The sequence below is a fragment of the Ichthyophthirius multifiliis genome, assembly GCF_000220395.1.
Source record: "Ichthyophthirius multifiliis unplaced genomic scaffold scaff_1120509251084, whole genome shotgun sequence".
In the NCBI taxonomy this organism is placed as follows: Eukaryota; Ciliophora; class Oligohymenophorea; order Hymenostomatida; genus Ichthyophthirius; species Ichthyophthirius multifiliis.
Window position 1 is genome coordinate 1 of NW_004086218.1, and position 21,765 is coordinate 21,765.

Genomic DNA, 21,765 nt, shown 5'->3' on the forward strand with positions numbered 1-21,765 from the left:
TAATTTTTTTAAAATCTAGCAAAACTAGTTTAGTTTTTATTTTTATAAATCATTTAATATATTTTTATTATACTAGTTTTTATTTTCAAGTTTTTTTATATTATTTCTGATTGATTTTTTTATTTCATAAAAGATAGCAATTTTTTTATTTTAACATTTTTTTTTATAAATTATCTTATATTTTTTTTGTCTTTATATAAAATATGTTAATAATTTTTGTTTATTTTTTTTAAATATAAATATTTTTATTATATTATTTAATTATTTACATATAAGATTTTAAACAATATAAAATTTTGTAAAGTTTTAAATGATATAATAATTATATTTGTTCATATTTTCTATATTTTCAATTATTAGCATTATATTTTTTAAATAATTACTATTTAAATTAGAGTTTATAAAATATAGATATTTTTTTTTAAATTAATATAGATACTAATTTATTTTATATAAATTTATTTATTATTATTAAATATTTTTATTTTATATTTAAATACATATTTTTATATGGTAAAAATTATTAATAAATTTTTGAATAAAATAAAAAGAAAATTAATATATTTATTATATTTTATTTAAGAAATCATTATATGAGATATATTTTTTAATTAAAGTTATTTTTACAATTATTTTATAATAATATAAATACTTCTAAATAATTATTACATAAATAAATATCTTATTTTTTTATAATAATAGTTGTAGTATTTATATAATTATATTAAAATAAATAGAAAAATATATATAAAAAAATTAATTAATATTCTTATAAATTATATATATATTTAAAAAAAAAATTTATATTATACATATAATATTTTTAATTTTCATTTTTATAAGAAATTAATTTATTATTCTTTTATAAAATTTATATTAATTTATCTTATATTATATTTCAATTTTTCTACTTAAAAAATCATTAAAAAACTAAATTTATATGCTTAATTATTTTAATAACTTTAGAGACAAATTTTATTATTAAAAGAAAATTGTTATATTTTTACCATATTTTTTTGATTTATTTTTATTTATTATTCTTCATTTTTTTATTATAAAAGTACTATTAAATTGATTAAAATCAAATATAAAATAATAAAATTATTTATATATAAAAGTAGATGAATAAAAAAATTTAAATATAGTATTTCTCAAAAAATAGCATATATTTTAATAGTTTTTTTTAAAAAATAAAATTAATGTTCGGGTTAAATATTACTATTATATTTTCTCTCAGATTTTAATATTTGATGAAATCTAAATTAAATATATATATACAAATATATATTTATTTTTTTAGTTTTTTAAAAAGCATCTTAAATTTATAGTAATATATGTATAAATCTTAATTTTTTATAAATAATATTAATATTATCTAAAAAAAAAATGAACATTTTAGTTAATTTAAAATATTTAATATATTATAAATAATTTTTCTTTTAAAATATTTAATATTAATATAATATTTTTTTTTTAATTATAAATAATTTCTTATTAAATACATATAAAAATTATTTAAATTATTAATAAAAAAAAAGATTATTATATTAATAATAGATATAAAATTAATAAAATAGTATTATAAATATATTTATATATAAATAATTATAGAAATAAATATAAATATTTTTATATAGTGTAATTTTCTGTAATTTATATAGATTATTATATTAACCCTATTTAATTTATTAAAAATAAAATTTAACTTAGATAATTATTAATTTTAGTTTTTAATACATTTATAATATTTATAAGTCAAAATTATTACATATTTTTAAAGATATAATAATTAATAAAAATAATAATATATAAATTAATTATATTAATTTGAAAAAATACAACAATAAATTATTAAATTATGGTCATTTATATTTGTTATTATATGAATATTTTTAAAATCACAAGCTTTGAATTTTAATAAATTAAAAATATTATAATGTTATTATTTTTAATGTTTTCTAAATCATTAAAAAATAAATATAAATTTATATTTTAATATTATTATTTTATAAGTATTTTAATTTAATAAATAATATATAGTATATTTTTAATTATTTTTTTTTAATAATAAAAACGGATATATTAATTTTATTTTTGTATTAATTTATAATTAAATATATTATTTTTTTAAAAAAGAAAAAATATATAAATATTAAAACATTAAAATTAAAATATTAATTTTTTTTTACTATTATATAAATATTAATTTATGAAACAAAGAGTCAAATAAATACTACAAATAATTTCATTATTATTATATTAAAAATAATCTATATTTAATATCTATATAAATTAAAATACAATAAATATTACATTAAATATTTTATTTAAATATATAAATATAAATAATTATTTAATTAAAAAAATATTAATAAAATCAATTAAAAAATATAAAAAAAAATATAATGTATTAAAAACTAATTCTTATAAATTTCTTTATTTTTAGTGTTTTATCTAATTTTTTAAAAACTTAAGATCGTTGCTCTTAAGGATGCATGTAATGTAATTAATCTGGGGAATGTTTATAATGTTAAGACAGTTACTATTTAGATTAAGAAAGTTAATAATGCTTAGAAATCGCTACTAGAGTTCTATATAATGTAAAAAGCTGTTCTGAAGATGAAAGATGTGCTTAATGTTCTGAAGATGGATTATGTTAAGAATGTAAAGATGGTTATTATGATACTGAAATATATAAAATGATCCTAATCCAAAGAAAGAATGTAATAGCTGTTAATATGGATACAATGACTGTATTTAATGTGATTCACAAAAATGCATAAAATGTATTGAAACTATGAATATATTGGCTATAAATAATAATGTATGTAAACAAACATAGATCCATCTTAATATAAATGCGACGAGGGATGTGATAAATGTAATTTTGCAGGAATGTGTAGTGAATGCAATGATGGTTATCATATAGAAAAAGTTGTAAATACTTAATATGATTATACATATTCGATATGTAAAAAAACTTGCACTAAAGTTTAATGTTGTCTAGAATGTAATGATTATACTAATGTATGCACAAAATGTATGAAGTATCATAATCTTGATGTAGAAAAAAATTAATGCATAATGATAGATTAATAATGATAGATTTTATTTTAGACTTTAAGGAAATTAATAATAATTATACAGTTGCATTAATATAAAGATTAATTAATATTTCTAAATATTTATAAATACAATTAAAAAATATATATTGGTTTTCAATATATTTTATTTTATTATATCTTGAAAATTAATCATTAAAAATTAAATAATTAAAATATTTTTATTTATATATTAAATTTAAAAAAAAAAATCAAAATATTTAAATAAAATTTAAAATTATTAAAATAAAAATTTAAAAATTTATTAATTAAATTAATTGTGCATATAAATATTTTAATTAAAAGCATTATTTTTAATTATTTAAATGAATATTATTATTTTAATTTCTATTATTTTAGTTCTTTTAGTTTTTTTTATTATTTTTATTATTTTTTTTTTTTTTTTTTTATTATTATTATTATTATTATTATTATTATTATTATTTTATTTTGAATTTATAATTTTAAATATTTTATTATTAATTTTATTAATAATTTTTTTTACATTAAATTTATTTATATGTTTTCTATTTTTAATAATTCTTAAACTTTTCAATTTAATTTTTATTTATATATTAAGTTTAAATATTATTAATTTTTTTATTTATAAATATTTTAATTTTTTATTTTTTTTTAAATTTTCTTACTTATAATTTTTTTTAAAATTTTAATAATTTTATTAATATGTTTATTTATACTAATATAAATTAATCTAAATATTATTAATTAGTAATACATATTATTTTAAGTATATAGTGTTATTTTTATAAATTAAATTTAAATTTAAATTTAAATATAATATATTTTTAATTTTATCTTACTGAATTCTTAATTTAAATTTATTTTTATACATATTTTTAAAATATTATGTTTTTCTTTTTATTTTTATAAAATTTTTTTTTCTTTTTTTTATTTTTTATAATATTTATGTTTTAAATACCGAATTTGCTTTTTTTTTTTTTTAATTAAAATTATCTATAATTTTTTCGTTATATATTTATCCATTTAAACTTTTTAAATAATATTTTCTTTTTATTTTATTTTAATTATATATTTTCTTTTTATTAAAATTAGTTATTTAATTATTATTTTAAAATTTTAATTCATTAAAATAAGTTAATTATTTTAATATAATATCTTAATTTTTTGTTCTCTAATATTTAATCATTATATTATGGAAATTGATTAAATATGCAAATTTTATATTTTTTATTAGATTTTTTTTATATATAAAAATTGCTAATTAAATATATATATTAATTACAAACTATATGCTTTATATAGGAGTTTGTTCTTTTTTTTATCAAAATTAAAATCTGTAGTCATATTAAAATAATCTGAATTTAGATATTTAAGAAAATATATATCAATTTATTAATTATTATTATATTAATATATTATGAATTAAAATAAATTTTTAAATATATTTCTTTATTTAAATATAAAAAGTATATTTATAAAAGTTTCATTTTTAGATTAAATTAAAATAATTTACAAAAAATTATTATTTTATTTGATATATTATTAAATAATTATAATTTTTAATATTTACTTTATCTAGTTTTTTCAAGTTTTACTTCCTATCTATTTAGAAAATAGTTTGTATATATTGCATTATTAATAATTTAAATAATTGAAAAATATTACATATTTAAAATAATATAAATTATTAAAAAATCTTTTAATGATAATTTAATAATGTTTTTTTAAAAAAATAAATAAATGATTACTATATATTAAATTATTTAACTATAATAAAACATTTAAAATTTATTATTATTTTATAAATTATTAATTCTTTATATATTTAATATTATTAGTTGAAATTTATTAACATTTTTATTTTTATTAAATATATCTTAATTTTTTATTTTATTTAATATATATTTTCATTATTATTATTTATTTATTTTATATATATTATTATTATTATTATTTTTAATTATTTTATATTTATTTATAAAATCTTATATATATATCATTTTTAATATTTTTTAATTTTCTTTATTTTCAATATATTTTTAAATATATTTATACTTTATATATTTTAATATTTTTTATTTATTTTAATTTAGTTATAAAAAAAAATTCTATCTTATTTTTATTAATTATAATAATGAATTAAATATAAAAGAATTAAAACTTATATATTTTCAATAAATAAATTAATAATAATTCAAATAAAATCTGTTTACATTATGTGTAAAAATTTAAATAAAAAAATATTAATATATATATATATTTATTTAATTTCTATGTTTTATATATATATATATATATTTTTTGTATCTTATAAATATATAATATAAATTAATTTTATTAATTAAAATATTTATATAAATGTTTATAATTTTTTTTTAAATAAATATTTTAATATTTTTTTCTTATATAAATATAATTATTATTTAATATTTTAATTTTAATATTTATTCTTTTTTATTTTTCTTTTTTTTCTTTTAATCAAATAAGTTTTTATAAAATTTAGTGTACATATTAATATCTGTGTATAGCTTTATTTTAAGATTTATTTATTTATATTATCATTTATAAATATACTAATATTTTAATTTAATAAATTATTTTTTTTATTTAAAAATATATAAAACAAATATCTTATATTTAAAATTATAATTGTTAATTATGTTATCATATTAATTAATATATGTATCTACATTTTAAAAATTATGCATTATTTCATGATTAATTTTATATAAAATATTTTATTTTTAATTTTTTATGATAAAACAATTATTAAGTTTCAAATATTTACTAATTTTTTTTTTTTATTATTATTATTATTACACTATTTATAATATTTTATCTTAATAAAATAAATATTATTATAATTAATCGGATATAAAATATATTTTTTTATTTAATAATAAATTTATTTTTATTTATATTTAAAATTTAATTAAATAATACGAAAAGAAATTAATTTTTTAATGAGAAATATATAAAGTTTTTAAAAAATATAATTTATTAAAAATTTTTTAAACTAGATTTATTAATTTTTAATATATTCTTAATATATTTACGATACTCTTAAGTAATTAATTTTTTGATGATATAAATATAATTTTTATTTATTTTATTTTCATAAATACAAAAAATTTAATTTTAATGATTAAATATTTTAAAACTAAATATAATATATAATATTAATTTTTATTTTAAATTCATAATTTAAAATTTTTTTATTTATAATTAAATAAAAAAATAGTTAATTAATTTTATGAAATTAATTAACTAAAAATAATTTATAAAAAAATAATATTAAACTAAATATAATTAAATATTTTAATTATTCTTAATAATTTCGTTTAAATTAATTAAGAATTAATATAATTATTTATTATATTTATTAATATTTTATATTATTATATATTAATATTAAATATCATATATATTATAATATTTAAATAAATCTAAATTTTTTATATTTTATATATTGTTTTTATTTATTATATTTATATTAATAATTTTTTTTTTTATATCAAAAAGATATAATAAAATATAATTTTAATAGTATTTTTATGTATAAATAAATAAATTATTTAAGTATTAATTATTTACTAATAGTATAAACCATTTTTTATTTATTTAGAGAAAAATATTATATATTATTTTTAAATTAAATAATAATAAATAATATAATCATATATTATAAATATAAATATAAATATAAATATAAATATAATTATATATATTTTTGTATTTTATTTTATTTTTTTAAAATTTCTTTAACTTTATTTTATATTAATGCATTTACTAATTTTTTTATTTTATAAAATTTTAATATTATTATTAAAAATAAAATAATGAATTTGTTATTTAAGTTTATATTTTTTGTTTATATTATTAAATAAATCATTTATTTATATAACATTTAATATAAAATAATGATATCTTAATAATAGTTCTTTTATATCAATTTAAGGAATATTTAAAATATTTAAAGAATTGAATATTATTATATAATTAATAGATACAAATTAAATCTAAAATTAATAAAAAGTATCACATAAAAGATAAAAATAGAAAAATAAATATAAATATTTTTAGAATTTTTTTTTTTATATATAAGTTTTTTATAATTAATTAATTAAAAATTTATTAAAAATTAAACTTATTTAAATATTAATTTTATTTTATTTTATTTTTAATATTTTTTTTTTTATATAAATTCAGATATACATATTTTCAAAAATTAGAAAAAAATATATGAATAATTATAATATATTATATTATTATTTGCAAAAAAAAAAAAAAAAATTATAAGTTATTTGTTAATAATTAATTTATTTTTGAAAATACAGACAAGTTTTAATTTTATATAAATTATAAATTTTATAATATAATTATTTTAATCTTTTCTAAAACTATCAAATTAAAAATAAAAATAATTTTTTTTTAAATTTTTTTTTATGTATATTATATTAAATAAATAAGATATAGTTAATACATAAATTAATAAATAAATTAATATAAATTTATATTTTAATTTTATTTTTATTATTAAAATAAGTGAATATTATTCATTTTTTTTAAAAAAAGGAATAAATTTATAAATATTAATATATTTTAATTAAAATAAGTGATACTTTTCCATTAATATTAATTTATGAAATATAAAGTCAAAAATAAATAAATAAATACTACAAAAAATTTCATTATTAATTTCATTAGAATATATATATCTTATTTAAATAATAATTTTATAGAAAATATAAATAAAAGAAAATATTACATATAAATATTTTTATGCATATATATAAATATAATTATTTATTTCTTAAAAAATATTTAAAAAGTTAATAAAAATATATATAAAAAAATATAATGTTTTAAATTCTAATTCTTATAAATATTTTAATATTTGGTGCTTTGACCAATTTTTTAAAAACTTAAAATGGGTGTACTTATGGATGTATATAATGTAATCAATCTGGGGAATGTTTATAATGTTAAGATGGTTATTAACAAGATTAAGAAAGTAAATAATGCTTAGAAATCGCTACTAGAGTTCTAGATACTGAAATTAATTGTCCTGAAGGATGTACTGGATGTTCTGATGATGGAAGATGTTTAGAATGTAATAAAGAATATTATGACACTGAAAAATTTAAATTTGGTGCTAATCCAAGGATAGAATGTGAAAAGTGTTCAAATCTATTCGCTAATTGTTCTACATGTAATAAATAAAAATGCATTATGTGCGATGCACGTTATTAATTTTGTGGTTATAAAAACAAATGCATGGAACATGTGGAGGATACATAACTAGTATAATGCGATGAAGGATGTACTAGTTGTATTTATACAGGAATGTGTATTAGTTGTATAGATGGTTATCATGATCAAACTATTATAAATTAAGAATTAGATTATATATATATGCTTTGTAAAAAAACTTGTACTACTATTAGGAATTGTCTAGATTGTGGAGAAAATAATATATGCACATTATGTGATAAAAGCTATAGTCTTCGTACAGAAACAAATAGATGCCTATGATAATCTAATTTTGATAGATTTTATTTAGGACTAAGGCAATTATTAATAATAAAAAAGTTATAAAAGAGTATTTTTTTTATTATTTAATATATTTATTTTAGCTATTATAACAATTATTTTTAAATATATTTATATTTAGGTAATATGCAATTTTTAATATAATGATTATTTAATAATTTATTTTTTATTTTATAAATTTATAAATTTTAAATATTATAAATAAAAATATTTTTAAAAAATATAATTAATTAATAATATTGGATAAATTATTATTGCTTTTTAATTAGTTTTTGTTAAATTATAAATTTATTTATATTTTTGAAAAAATAATATATTAATAATATTATTTATCTTTTTTTTTTAATTATGTAAATTCATTGATTTTATAAATTAAATTTTTTAATACTATATTTTACAAATCATCTTTAAATTAATTTTTTTTATTTATATTTTTCTTATATATATTTTAAAATAAATTAAGAATTATTAATGTGATAATATCTACAAATTTTAATTAATTAAAATATTATTAAGTAGTATTACGTGTTATTTAAAATTTTTTAATTTTAAATATTTTATAAATTTATGTTTTAATATATTATATTTTTATAATATTTTTTATTATATTTTGTTGGTTTCTTAATTTAAATATTTTATATTTTTTTTTTTAATTATAAGTTATTATATTTTTACTTGATATTCTTTATAAATATATCTATTTTTTTTAATCATCTATTTTAATTCCAAATTCACTCTTTTTTATTTTCTATGAATATTATTTTTAATTATTTTCTTTACATATCCTTATTAATTTTTAATAATTTTTTAATTATTTTTTCTTTTTTCATTTATTTCAATTACTATGTTTTCTTCGTTTTATTAAAATTAGTTTTTTTGATTATTATTTCAAAATTTTAATTCATTAATTATTTTAATATCATTACTATGTTTATTTTTTCTAATATTTATTTTTGGTAAACTGAAAATATATTAAATATTCAAAGTTTGTATTTTTTTATATTTTATATTATTTTTATTTTATATGTAAAAGTAAATAATTAATTAATTACAAACTTTAAGTTTTATATATAAGCTTTTTCAATTTTTTGGATAATCTATATATTTAATCTTTATTTAAATAAACTGTATTTCGCTATTTAAGAAGATTTAAATAATTAATTAGCATTATTATATTAATATATTTTAAAATAATAAATTAAATATAAATAAAATAATAATTTTTTAATTTTAATATTAAGAATCTTTTTCATTTTATTAAATTTTAATAATTGACAAATAAATAAATATTTTATGTATTTCTAAAAAATAAAAATTTTTAGTATTTACTTTTTCTAAATAAACTTACTATTTGTTTCGAAAAAAATTTACATAATTGGAAATATTTTGAAAATTATTAAATATTAAAACAATATAAAAAAATGAATACAAAAAAGATAATTAATATTATATATTTCAAAATTTAAATTATTTTAGTTTCATTTTAATTCATTAAATATGTAAGAACAATTTTTTTTTTTACATTTTTTAATATTAAATTCATAAAACCAAAAATAGTTTTATTAAACAAAATTTTTAATAATTTTATTATGTTTATTGATTATTTAGAAAAAAATATTTAATTAAAAAAAATAATAATTAAAGTATAAAATATTAAAAAAATATTAAAAAATTTTAATATAATTTATATTTTATAAGAAAATATTAAAATTGGCTTATAAAAAATTATATACATATAAACAAAAAATAAATTATTTATAATATATTTGAAATATTAATTGAATTATTAAAGATATAATTATTATAATAAATATAAATTTTAATATATAAATAATATAAAGTATATATAATAAATAATATTTTATTTTATTATAAATAAATATACTATTTAAATTTTTAATTTTTTTTATTTCATTAATAAAAATATAGATTATTATATTTTGACTATTAGTTTTAAATATGCTAATATTAATATTTTTTTATTAAAATTTATATTTAAATAAAATTATTTTTAATAAATTATTTATTAGATGTTTAAGATATTTTATTTTTATCTTTACAATTTATTATAAATTGATTTATTTACTTTTCATTATATTTTATAAAAATATAGATTTCTAGAATAAATATATTAATTTTTTTTAAAATAAATGTTTTTTATAATAGTAGTTTAAAATTTTAATAATAAAAAAAAAAATTCGAAAGTTTTAAATATTTTTTAAAAAAATTAGTATTTAAATAATGATAAAAAATAAAATATTAATATAATATAATAATAATAATATAATATAATAATTATAATAATAATAATAATAATAATATTAATAAATAGTAATAGTAATATTAATAGTAATAAAAATATAATTTATATAAATATTATTATATATAATATTTTTAATTTAAAATTTCTAATCTATATAAAACTTATTTTTAAATTTTTACCTTTAATATATTTTTTTATTTTATATAAAAATATAATAAAATAATTGGATATATATATATATAAAAATTTTTTTCAATTTTTTTTTGTAAAATTAACATATATATATAAAAATCTTTTTTTTATTATAATTATATTTTAAATTTTAATTATATAATATTTTAAGTTTATTTTTAACTTAATATTTATTTTCAATATACAATTATATATAAATAAAGTATAAATAATTTAAATTATAAAAAAAAAAAATTAAAATTTTTTAATCTAATTAATTTAAATCTAATAATTTTTTTTTTTTATAAAAATAAACAAACAAAGTTTAAATAAAAAAATAATAAATAAATATATTTTTTATTTAAATTTATTAATTATATATATTATATATTTTTGTTTTATATTATATTTTATAATAATTAAATAATATATACAAATAAAAATTAATTTAAATCTTATATTTTTATATAATTATATAAAATTTATATATTTTTTTTTTATTTAAATCTTCATTATAACAGTTTTAACTAAGCATAACTAATAATAAATTTTATAATTTATAAAAAACAGCTTATTTAATATAATTACCTATAACTTTATGCATAACTCAATTATTCATTTACTTGCATTATCTTGAAATTTTATTTAGTAAAATTCCGAAAAATATTTGCTGTAAAAATCTTCAGAACAATTTATACAATTACTAAATTTATTAAAAAAAATACATTATTAACTTTTTTAATTAAAATATAAAACTGATTTACATTAAGTACATATTCCATTTAAACTAAGAAACTAAGTTATTTACATTCAATGACATATTTTTTCTTTTTTTACATAAAGAATTCAGGGTATTTAATAAATGCACTTATAATACTATTTGTTAAAATCCTGGAAGACTTTCGATGCAAATAACTTTCTTGCACGATAAACAAAGATTTTATAAATACATACATTAAAGACATATTTAAATAAATTAATCAATAAAATAAAATTGATTGAATGAATGAATGCTTATTATTAATCACATTAGTAACATTGTTTAGGAAATTTTAATTTATTTTTATTATTGTTATAGCCTTAAAAAATAGGGAACTAAATAAAATTAAGACACTAATTAATATATGATTTTATATATTTTTTTTATTATTTTAATAACAAAAAAGAAAAAAAATTTAATTTATAATTAATTATTAATTTTTTTTTTTATTATTCATTTTAAAATTTTAAATATATTTTAATATATAATTTTTAAAAATTTAATAAGAAATTAAAACTTAAATGTAAAATAAATAATTATAATTAATATAAAATCATATTAAAAATATGAAAATTAATTTTTATCAAAAAGGTTTTTAATAAATAAAATAATAATTTAATCTATATATTTATATATATTTATCTTTATAATTATTAAAAAAAATTTATATAATTTTATAAAAAAATTAATATTTTTATATATATAATTATTGTATAAATTTTATTTAATAATAAATATATAAATAATATATTATTTTCTTAATAAATAAAAATAAATATAATAAATATCTTTTTATTATTTTTTTTTTTTCAAATAAGTTTTAAATAAAAAAAGTGATAACATAAAAAATTGTATGTATTAAAATAAGCAAATAAATTATTTTATAAAATAATATATTAAAAGAACAAAAGTATGATAATATTTATAAATAAAAATTATTTATTTATATATAAATAGTAATAAAAATAACAATATAATTATTAATATATTTAATATATATATATTATGTATATATATATATATATATTATTTTTATTTGTATATATATTATATTATATTATTAAATATTTTAAATTTTTATTTATTTATATTATTATTTACAATATATAATTTTTTAATGCCTAAAATGATTTAATAATATTCTTAATTATTTGCGTTATTCTTAAATTATTAATATTATATATTTTCAATAATTATTATTTAAAATATTATTATAATAGATAATTAGTTTATTTTTAAAAAATAATTTAATATAAGATACATATTTATTAAATATAAATTGATATACTATAATTAATTTTTTTTTTTATTTATATATCTATTATCTATATAATTTTTTTTAAAATTAAATAGAATGATATACAAAAAAAAAAAATAGACATATTAATTATAAATTAATAAATTTAAAAAATAATATATTTTATTATATTAATTAATATATTATATATTTTTATTTATTATAATTTTAATTTTTTATAAGAAATTAAATTTCTATTCTTTTATCAAATTTATATTAATTAATTTATCTTATATTTTAATTTTAATTTTTCTACTTAAAAAATCATAAAAAAATAAATTTTAATGTTTAATTATTTTAAAATTTTTAAGAATATTTTTTTATAAAAGTTAATTGTTTTATATTCAACACATTTTCATTTATTTTAATTTAATTTATTATTCTTCATATTTTATTTTTTTATTATTAAAAAGTACTATTAAAATGGTAATAACTAATATAAAATTATATTAATAATAATTTAATATATAAAAGTAGATAAATAAAAATAATATAGCATTTCTTAAAAAAATAATAATAATATAGTTTTTTAAAAAAAAGCATATATTTTAGTAGTTGTTTATAAAAAATAAAAATTAAAGTTCCAGTTAATTATTACTATTATATTTTTTTCAATCATTTTAATATTTAATGGAAATATAAATTATATGTATATACAAAATATATTCTTTTTTTATTTTTATTAAAAATACAACATACATTTAAAGTAATAAATTTAAAAAAATTTAATATTAATAAAAATATCAATATTATCTAAAAAAAAAAATAATATTTTAGTTAAGTATATATTTAATATATTATAAATTATTTTTATTTTAAAAAATATTTAATATTAAATAATAAAAAGAAAGAAAATATTATATTAATTATATAAATATAATATTTATAAAATAGTATCTATAGAAATAAATATAAATAATTTTATTTAGTTTAATTTTCTATAATTTATATAGATTATTATAATAACACTATTTAATTTATTAAAAATAAAATTTAACTTATTAATTATTAATTTTAGTTTTTTATATATTATTATATTTATTATTTAATAAAATTACATTTTTTAAAAAATAAGAAAATAATAATATTAATAATCTATGAATTAATTATATAAATATAAAAAAATATATAATTAAATAATTAAATTATTGTCATTTGTTATAATATATATATTAAAAATTACAAGCTTTAAATTTTAATAAATTTAAAATCTTAAAATGTAATTATTTTTCATATTTTATAAAATCATTAAAATAAAAAAAATCATATTAAATTTAATTATTTTATATGTATTTATATTGAATAAATAATGCAAGCTATATTTTTAATTGTTTTTATTTAATAATATAAAGGTATATATTAATTTATTTTTTTATTTTTCAATAATTAAATATATTATTCATTTCAAATAAAGAAATAAATATATAAATATTAATATATAAAATAAATAAATACTACAAATTTTTTCATTATTAATATTGAAAAATAATTTATTTTTAATATCTATATTAATTAAAATACGTTAAATATTTATTATAATTTATATTATACAAATAAATATAATAAATTTATTAATTTAAAAAATATTAACAAAATTAAATAAAAAATATAAAAAAGTATATAATGTATTAAAAACTAATTCTTATAAATTTCTTTATTTTTAGTATTTTATCTAATTTTTTAAAAACTTAATATGGTTGCTCTTAAGGATGTATGTAATGTAATTAATCTGGGGAATGCTTATAATGTTAAGATGGTTATTATTAAGATTAAGAAAGTTAATAATGCTTAGAAATCGCTACTAGAGTTCTATATAATGTAAAAAGTTGTTCTGAAGATGAAGGATGTGCTTAATGTTCTGAAGATGGATTATGTTAAGAATGTAAAGATGGTTATTATGATACTGAAATATATAAAAATGATCCTAATCCAAAGAAAGAATGTAATAGCTGTTAATATGGATACAATGACTGTATTTAATGTAATTCAAGAAAATGCGTATAATGTATTGAAAACTATGAATATATTGGCTATAAATAATAATGTATGTAAACAAACATAGATCCATCTCAATATAAATGTGACGAGGGATGTGAGAAATGTAATTTTGCAGGAATGTGTAGTGAATGTTCTGATGGTTATCATAAAGAAGATGTAGTAAATACTTACTGTGATTATACATATACGAGATGTAATAAAACTTGTACTACTCTTAAAAATTGTCTAGAATGTGATGGTTATACTTAGATATGCGCAAAATGTAAGGATTAGTATAATTATGATAAAAAATTAAAATTATGCGTATGATACTCTGATTTTGATAGATTTTATTTTAGGGTTAATGCAATTAATGATAACAAAATAGTTATTAAGGAGTATTTTTTTTTTATTAATTTTTTTAATTGTATTTTTACATTAAATATTTTTGAGTATATTTATATTTAAGTATAATTAAATTTTTAATAGGATGTTTTTTTAATGTTTTTTTTCTATAATATTTCTTAATATTTTATTTTTACATATTTATAAATATCTATTGATTTTCAATATAAATTTATTTATATTTATGAAAATTAATCATTAAAATAATTTTATTTATTAATTTTGATTTAAAAAAATAAATCAATATATTTTAATAAAATTATATATTATTAAAATAATTATTCAAATATTTAATAATTATTTTGAAATGTCGAGTTTTTAAGTATTTTTAAAATGAATATTAATATTTTATTTATTCTTTTAATTTTTAGGAAAGTTAATTTAATTAAATTAAATATTTTTCACAGAATTCAATTTTTATAAATTAAAAATAGTCAAAAATTATATTTATAGTGGTAAGAAAGAAATAAAAATAACCATTATTCATTTTTTTAAATTGATTTTTAAATAAGAAAAATTAAAGATAATATAAAATGCTTTAATAAAAAAAGTACCTTTTTTAATTATTAAAGTAATTTTTATAATATATATTTTTTTTAATAAAATAAATATAAATCTATATATATATATTTATGTAAAATATATATTTAATTTAAAAACATTAATAAAAAAATATTTATTTAAATATTATATGTTGATTTCATACTTCTTTTATATTAATTTTCTTTAAATATAATAAATAACTAAATTAAAACTATGTAATTTAAAATGTAAGTATTTATCTGTTTTTGAAATTAATTTAAAAGGCAATATATATAAAATATAAGTTAAAAAAAAGATAGATTTAAAGAAATCATAAAAGTACTATGACAATAAACATAAAATTTTCTATAAATTTTTTTGTATTATAAATATATAAAACTTTATATATTTTAAATATTTTTTTAATTTTTTTTACAAATATATTTCTAATTATATAAATATTTAAAGTTTTAAAAATATATGTTTTTGAAATTATAAATTATTAAAAAATTACAAAATTATAAAACAATAATTTTAATATAAATTTAAAATTATATTAAAATATTTATTATATAATTGAATATTAAAATAAACTTTTCTTACAATTTTATTTTATTAATTAAATATATATTATAAGCAACCTATTAAAAAAAAAATACAAAAGAAAATTTAGAAGAATTAAAAAGTCAATAACTTATTTGTTTTTTTAAATAAATGTATTTATTTATCATATAAAAGAACTTTTATATAGATTATTTAAAATTATTCTATTAATTTATAATTTAATTAATTTTTGTATATGATATTTATTATAAGTGTATTTAATAATATAAAATAAATTAATTTATTAGTTTATAAAATTAAATGTGTAAAAATATATTAAAAATATAAATATATATATATATATATATTTATATTTATATATTTATATATTTATATATTTGTATATTTATAAATTTATATTTTTTATATTTATATTAATACATATTTTATATTTATATTTTTTATTTTCATATTTTATATATTATTATCACAAATTCTTAATAAATTTATTATAGTTATTTATTATCTTATGTTTTTTTATAATAGTTTAATAATTACTATTTTTTTAGTATTAATATAATAAAATATTTTTATAATTATTTTCATATTTTTATAATAATATATATTATTTTTTATTAATATTTATATATATTTTTTATATTATTATACATTTATAAATTATTAATATAATAATACAATATTATTTTATTATTTTTCTTTTTTATGTTTTTTTTATTTTGCTTTTTATATTATTATCAAAAGATAGATTTTATATTTATTACTATATTTAATATATTTTATACATTAATAATTATTATATAAATATTTTTTTCGTCATTATATAAATATATTTATAAATAAAATAAATTTTTATTTTTATTTTTTTGTAAATTTAAAATATTTATAATAGATCATTAAATTTTATAATTATAAGTTTATATACATTATAAAAATTTTTAATGTTTAAAATGATTTATTAATATAAATTTATTCTAATTGCGTTAATTTTTGTTTATTACCATTATATATTTTAATAATTACCATTTAAATAATATTTTAAAATTTTTTTTTTAAAAAAAAAAAATATAAGATACATATTTATTAAATAAAAATTATTTATTATTATTAATATTTTTATTTAATATATTAAAATATTTAGTATTTTATAATATTATTATTATTACATATATATTGATATATAAAAAAAATTAATTAATATTCATATTAATTATAAATATATTCAAAAAAAAATATATTATTATATTCATTATTTTCATTTTTTATAAGAATTAATTTACTTTTTTTTTATCAAATTTATATTAATTTATTATTTATTTTTTCTACTTAATAAATCATAAAAAAACTAAATATTAATGCTTAATTCATTATTAATTATTTTAAAACTTTAGAGAATAATTATTATTATTAAAAGGAAATTGTTTTATATTTCAACATATTTTTATTTATTATTCTTCTTATTTTATTTTTTTATTATTAAAAAGTACTATTAAAATGGTAAAAAAAAATATAAAATAATAATAATTTAATATATAAAAGTAAATATATAAAAAAAAAATTATATATTATTTCTTAAAAAATTGCATATATTTTTGTAGTTGCTAATAAAAAATTAAAATTAAAAATCGAGTTAATATTAATATTGTATTTTTTTCTCTCATTTTAATATTTAATGAAAATCTAAATTATATGTATATTATATAAAATATATTAATTTTTTATTTTTTAAAAAAATATATATTAAATTTATAGTTATATATTTAAAAATCTTTATTATTTTAAAAAAATAAAAAAATATTTTAGTCAAGTTATATATTTAATATTTTTAAAGAAATTATTTTTTTAAAAAATATTTAATATAAATATAATAATTTATTTATGAATTATATACAATTCCTTATCAAATAAATATAAAAATTATTCAAAATTTTAGAAAGAAAATAAAAATAAAATTTTAAATATATATATATATACAATATTAATTAAATAGTATTATAAAAATATTTTTATAAAAATAAATATATAAATTAATATAAATATTTTTATATAGTTATATTTTATATTATTTATATAGATTATTATAATAATATTTAATTTATTAAAAAATAATAATTAACTTATATAATTATTAATTTTAGTTTTTTATATATTAAAGTTATTTTTAATTTAATAATATTAATTTTTAAAAATAATTAGATGATTAATAATAATAATAATCTAAAAATTAATTATGTAATTAAAAAAAAATATAATAATAAAATTATTTAAATATAGTAATTTTTTATTATCTATACCTTTTTAAAATAGCAAGCTTTAAATTTTAATAATTTAAAAAATCTTATAATGAATATATTTTTCATATTTTCTAAATTCATTAAATTAAAAAAAATATTTATTTTAATATAATTATTTTATATGTATTTTTATTTAATATTAATAAATAATTTAAAGTATATTTTTAGAGGTTCTTATATAATTATATAAATCTATATAATAATTTTATATTAAATATTTTATAATTTTAATAATTAAATTTATTCTTTTTTTTAAAAAAAGAAAAAAATATAAAAATATTAATATATTAAAATTAATATAGTCAAAAAAATAAATAAATACTACAAATAATTTCATTATTAATTTCGTAAACATAATATAATTTTAATATCTATATTAATTCAAATTCAATAAATATTACATTAAAATGTTAATTATAATATATAAATATAAAAAATATATTGATTAAAAATTATTAATAAAATTATATAAAAAATATAAATAAAAATAAATGTTTTAAAAACTAATTCTAATAAATTTTTTAATATTTAGTGTTTTGACCAATTTTTTAAAAACTTAAGATGGTTGCTCTTAAGGATGTATGTAATGTAATTAATCTGGGAAATGTTTACAATGTTAAGATGGTTATTATTAAGATTAAGAAAGTAAATAATGTTTAGAAATCGCTACTAGAGTTCTAGATAAAGTACAAAGCTGTAATGAAGATGAAGGATGTGCTTAATGTTCTGAAGAAGGATTATGTTTAGAATGTCAAGATGGCTATTATGATACTGAAAATAATAAAGATGATTCTAATCCAAAGAAATAATGTAATAGATGTTAAAATACATTCCATAACTGTACTTCATGTGATAAAAATAAATGCATAAAATGTATTGAAAACTATGAATATATTGGCTATAAATAATAATGTATGTAAAAAAACATAGATCCATCTTAATATAAATGCGACGATGGATGTGAGAAATGTAATTTTGCAGGAATGTGTAGGGAATGTTCTGATGGTTATCATATAGCACAAGAAGTAAATATTTAGTAAGGATATATATATATGAAATGTAAATAAACTTGTACTACTGTTTAAAATTGTCTAGAATGTGATTAATCTACTAATGCATGCACAAAATGTGAAGCTTTGTATCTTCTTGATAAAAAATCAAAATAATGCTTATGATACTCTGATTTTGATAATTTTATTTTATAAGGCAATTAATAATAATAAAATAGTTATTAAGGCGTATTTTTTTTATTATTAATTATATTTTAATTGTATTATTATATTAATTATTTTTATGTATATTTATATTTATGTATAATGAAATTTTTAATTTAATGTTTTTATAATATATTTATTCTATAATATTTCTTAATGTTTTATTTTTACAAATTTATAAATATCTATTGATTTTCAATATAAATTTATTTATTTATATTTTTGAAAATTAATTATTAAAATAATTTTATTTATTAATTTTGATTAAAAAAAATAAATCAATATATTTTAATATAATTATCTATTATTAAAATAATAATTGAAATATTTAATAATTTTTTTGAATTGTGGAGTTATTAAGTATTTTTAAAATGAAAGTAATTATTTTTTTATTCTTTTAATTCTTAGGAAAGTAATTAAACTAAATATTTTTCACATAATTCAATTTTATAAATTAAAAATAATCAAAAATTATATTTATATAGTGGTAAGAAAGAAAGAAAAATAGCCATTATTCATTTTTTTAAATTTATTTTTAAATAAAGAAATTAAAGATAATATAAAAACCTCACAACAAAAATATTTATTTCTTTTTTCTCTAATTTTATATAAATATTTATTTTTTAAAAAACTTAATATTGCTTCTTTTAAGCTCTATCTTAAATTAAATTTCTCTATTACTTATTAAATTTAATATAATTGTATATATTATTTTTTATAAATTTGATTAATTGCTATTATAATGTAATCGAAGCTACGTATTTATTTTATTTTTTTAATATTTTTAAATGTGTTTTGTTCTCCAATTTTTTTTCAGATATCTTATTATTAATTGTCTAATTAAATGCTAAATAATATTAGAAAACAAATAAAAAATCGTAAATTCATAAATTAGAATATATTTTATTTAAAAAATATATATATATATAATAAATATAACTATATAATCAGACAATTGTTAGAATATTTCATTTAATTTATAAAAAGCTTTTATATAAAAAGCTTTTATAGGTACATTTTTTAAATTATAAAAATAAATTTTATAATATTATTTTTTAAATAATATATAAAATAAAAACTATTTTATGTATATATTATTTTTAAATTTAATATCTTTTTTATAATAATATTTACTAATTATAATAAATATATAAATTTAAACTAAATAATTAAAAAAATAAATTTTTTATATTTTAAAATAAAATAAAATTAAAAAGGCAATATTTATGTTAATATATTATATTAAAATATAGGTTATATAATAAATAGAATCAAATAAATTATAAAATTAATATCAGAATCAAAAAATTAATATTTCTATTAATTTTTTATATTTTTTAACAATTTCTATATTTTTTTAAAAAAAAGAAAAAATTTCTAAAGTTTTTTGAATATCTAAATATTTAAAGTTTAAAAAGTATATTTTAAAAAAATAAAATAATTTAAAACTTTGTTAATTTAAAATTATAATTTTTAATTCAACTTAAATATTATAAATAAAAAAGATTATTTAAGAGGATATTTAGAAAAATTATTTAAAAATTTTTTTTTTTCCTTAAATATAAATTACAAAAAAATTAATACTCAATAAATTAAAAATATTAATAATATTAATAAAAATAAAAATAATAATAATATTAATAATAATAAATTAATTCGTTAAAT

At 9.9% G+C, this 21,765-nt stretch overlaps 3 protein-coding genes across 3 annotated transcripts, besides 68 other annotated features; all 3 read left to right on the plus strand. All coding sequences in view use genetic code 6, as the record gives it.

Annotated features, from left to right (window-relative positions):
* Positions 1-441: 441 nt before the first annotated feature.
* Positions 442-492: a microsatellite.
* A 911-nt stretch (positions 493-1,403) lies between these two features.
* Positions 1,404-1,477: a microsatellite.
* Positions 1,478-1,580: 103 nt separating this feature from the next.
* Positions 1,581-1,622: a microsatellite.
* A 701-nt stretch (positions 1,623-2,323) lies between these two features.
* Positions 2,324-2,395: a microsatellite.
* Positions 2,356-2,400: a microsatellite.
* IMG5_139790 (hypothetical protein) lies at positions 2,380-3,256 on the plus strand (the record flags this gene model as incomplete). The annotated part of the gene is made up of 1 exon (XM_004031346.1): positions 2,380-3,256. A coding segment is annotated over one exon (420 nt), but the record flags the coding sequence as incomplete, so codon positions are not given.
* Positions 3,082-3,108: a microsatellite.
* A 40-nt stretch (positions 3,257-3,296) lies between the features above and the next one.
* Positions 3,297-3,361: a microsatellite.
* Positions 3,304-3,355: a microsatellite.
* Positions 3,362-3,464: 103 nt separating the features above from the next.
* Positions 3,465-3,553: a microsatellite.
* Positions 3,477-3,551: a microsatellite.
* Positions 3,554-3,683: 130 nt separating the features above from the next.
* Positions 3,684-3,730: a microsatellite.
* A 223-nt stretch (positions 3,731-3,953) lies between these two features.
* Positions 3,954-4,009: a microsatellite.
* A 125-nt stretch (positions 4,010-4,134) lies between these two features.
* Positions 4,135-4,194: a microsatellite.
* Positions 4,195-4,931: 737 nt separating this feature from the next.
* Positions 4,932-4,986: a microsatellite.
* Positions 4,938-5,010: a microsatellite.
* Positions 4,967-5,060: a microsatellite.
* Positions 4,993-5,052: a microsatellite.
* A 144-nt stretch (positions 5,061-5,204) lies between the features above and the next one.
* Positions 5,205-5,242: a microsatellite.
* An 89-nt stretch (positions 5,243-5,331) lies between these two features.
* Positions 5,332-5,418: a microsatellite.
* Positions 5,419-5,432: 14 nt separating this feature from the next.
* Positions 5,433-5,484: a microsatellite.
* Positions 5,433-5,497: a microsatellite.
* Positions 5,498-5,969: 472 nt separating this feature from the next.
* Positions 5,970-6,014: a microsatellite.
* Positions 6,015-6,439: 425 nt separating this feature from the next.
* Positions 6,440-6,495: a microsatellite.
* Positions 6,444-6,490: a microsatellite.
* A 271-nt stretch (positions 6,496-6,766) lies between the features above and the next one.
* Positions 6,767-6,811: a microsatellite.
* Positions 6,812-7,241: 430 nt separating this feature from the next.
* Positions 7,242-7,282: a microsatellite.
* A 147-nt stretch (positions 7,283-7,429) lies between these two features.
* Positions 7,430-7,466: a microsatellite.
* A 93-nt stretch (positions 7,467-7,559) lies between these two features.
* Positions 7,560-7,589: a microsatellite.
* Positions 7,590-8,696: 1,107 nt separating this feature from the next.
* Positions 8,697-8,779: a microsatellite.
* Positions 8,780-8,806: 27 nt separating this feature from the next.
* Positions 8,807-8,839: a microsatellite.
* A 212-nt stretch (positions 8,840-9,051) lies between these two features.
* Positions 9,052-9,086: a microsatellite.
* A 90-nt stretch (positions 9,087-9,176) lies between these two features.
* Positions 9,177-9,235: a microsatellite.
* A 391-nt stretch (positions 9,236-9,626) lies between these two features.
* Positions 9,627-9,662: a microsatellite.
* Positions 9,663-9,822: 160 nt separating this feature from the next.
* Positions 9,823-9,856: a microsatellite.
* Positions 9,857-10,244: 388 nt separating this feature from the next.
* Positions 10,245-10,279: a microsatellite.
* A 4-nt stretch (positions 10,280-10,283) lies between these two features.
* Positions 10,284-10,308: a microsatellite.
* Positions 10,309-10,434: 126 nt separating this feature from the next.
* Positions 10,435-10,526: a microsatellite.
* Positions 10,527-10,619: 93 nt separating this feature from the next.
* Positions 10,620-10,661: a microsatellite.
* A 212-nt stretch (positions 10,662-10,873) lies between these two features.
* Positions 10,874-11,001: a microsatellite.
* Positions 10,887-11,028: a microsatellite.
* Positions 10,892-11,029: a microsatellite.
* Positions 10,993-11,025: a microsatellite.
* Positions 11,030-11,195: 166 nt separating the features above from the next.
* Positions 11,196-11,241: a microsatellite.
* Positions 11,242-12,475: 1,234 nt separating this feature from the next.
* Positions 12,476-12,529: a microsatellite.
* Positions 12,530-12,800: 271 nt separating this feature from the next.
* Positions 12,801-12,859: a microsatellite.
* Positions 12,802-12,888: a microsatellite.
* Positions 12,814-12,888: a microsatellite.
* Positions 12,823-12,888: a microsatellite.
* Positions 12,832-12,892: a microsatellite.
* Positions 12,893-13,002: 110 nt separating this feature from the next.
* Positions 13,003-13,045: a microsatellite.
* A 188-nt stretch (positions 13,046-13,233) lies between these two features.
* Positions 13,234-13,290: a microsatellite.
* Positions 13,250-13,309: a microsatellite.
* Positions 13,310-13,606: 297 nt separating this feature from the next.
* Positions 13,607-13,665: a microsatellite.
* Positions 13,666-14,750: 1,085 nt separating this feature from the next.
* IMG5_139800 (hypothetical protein) lies at positions 14,751-15,434 on the plus strand (the record flags this gene model as incomplete). The annotated part of the gene is made up of 1 exon (XM_004031347.1): positions 14,751-15,434. One exon carries the CDS (start codon positions 14,751-14,753, stop codon positions 15,432-15,434), a length of 684 nt encoding a protein of 227 aa, XP_004031395.1.
* Positions 15,435-15,752: 318 nt separating this feature from the next.
* Positions 15,753-15,791: a microsatellite.
* A 1,125-nt stretch (positions 15,792-16,916) lies between these two features.
* Positions 16,917-16,972: a microsatellite.
* Positions 16,926-17,034: a microsatellite.
* Positions 16,926-17,057: a microsatellite.
* A 104-nt stretch (positions 17,058-17,161) lies between these two features.
* Positions 17,162-17,242: a microsatellite.
* Positions 17,243-17,669: 427 nt separating this feature from the next.
* Positions 17,670-17,757: a microsatellite.
* Positions 17,691-17,757: a microsatellite.
* A 657-nt stretch (positions 17,758-18,414) lies between these two features.
* Positions 18,415-18,447: a microsatellite.
* A 164-nt stretch (positions 18,448-18,611) lies between these two features.
* Positions 18,612-18,685: a microsatellite.
* Positions 18,686-19,377: 692 nt separating this feature from the next.
* Positions 19,378-19,696, plus strand: IMG5_139810 (hypothetical protein; the record flags this gene model as incomplete). Its single annotated transcript, XM_004031348.1, has 1 exon — positions 19,378-19,696. A coding segment is annotated over one exon (319 nt), but the record flags the coding sequence as incomplete, so codon positions are not given.
* Positions 19,697-20,171: 475 nt separating this feature from the next.
* Positions 20,172-20,202: a microsatellite.
* An 876-nt stretch (positions 20,203-21,078) lies between these two features.
* Positions 21,079-21,110: a microsatellite.
* A 564-nt stretch (positions 21,111-21,674) lies between these two features.
* Positions 21,675-21,756: a microsatellite.
* Positions 21,687-21,746: a microsatellite.
* Positions 21,694-21,751: a microsatellite.
* Positions 21,698-21,750: a microsatellite.
* Positions 21,757-21,765: the final 9 nt, after the last annotated feature.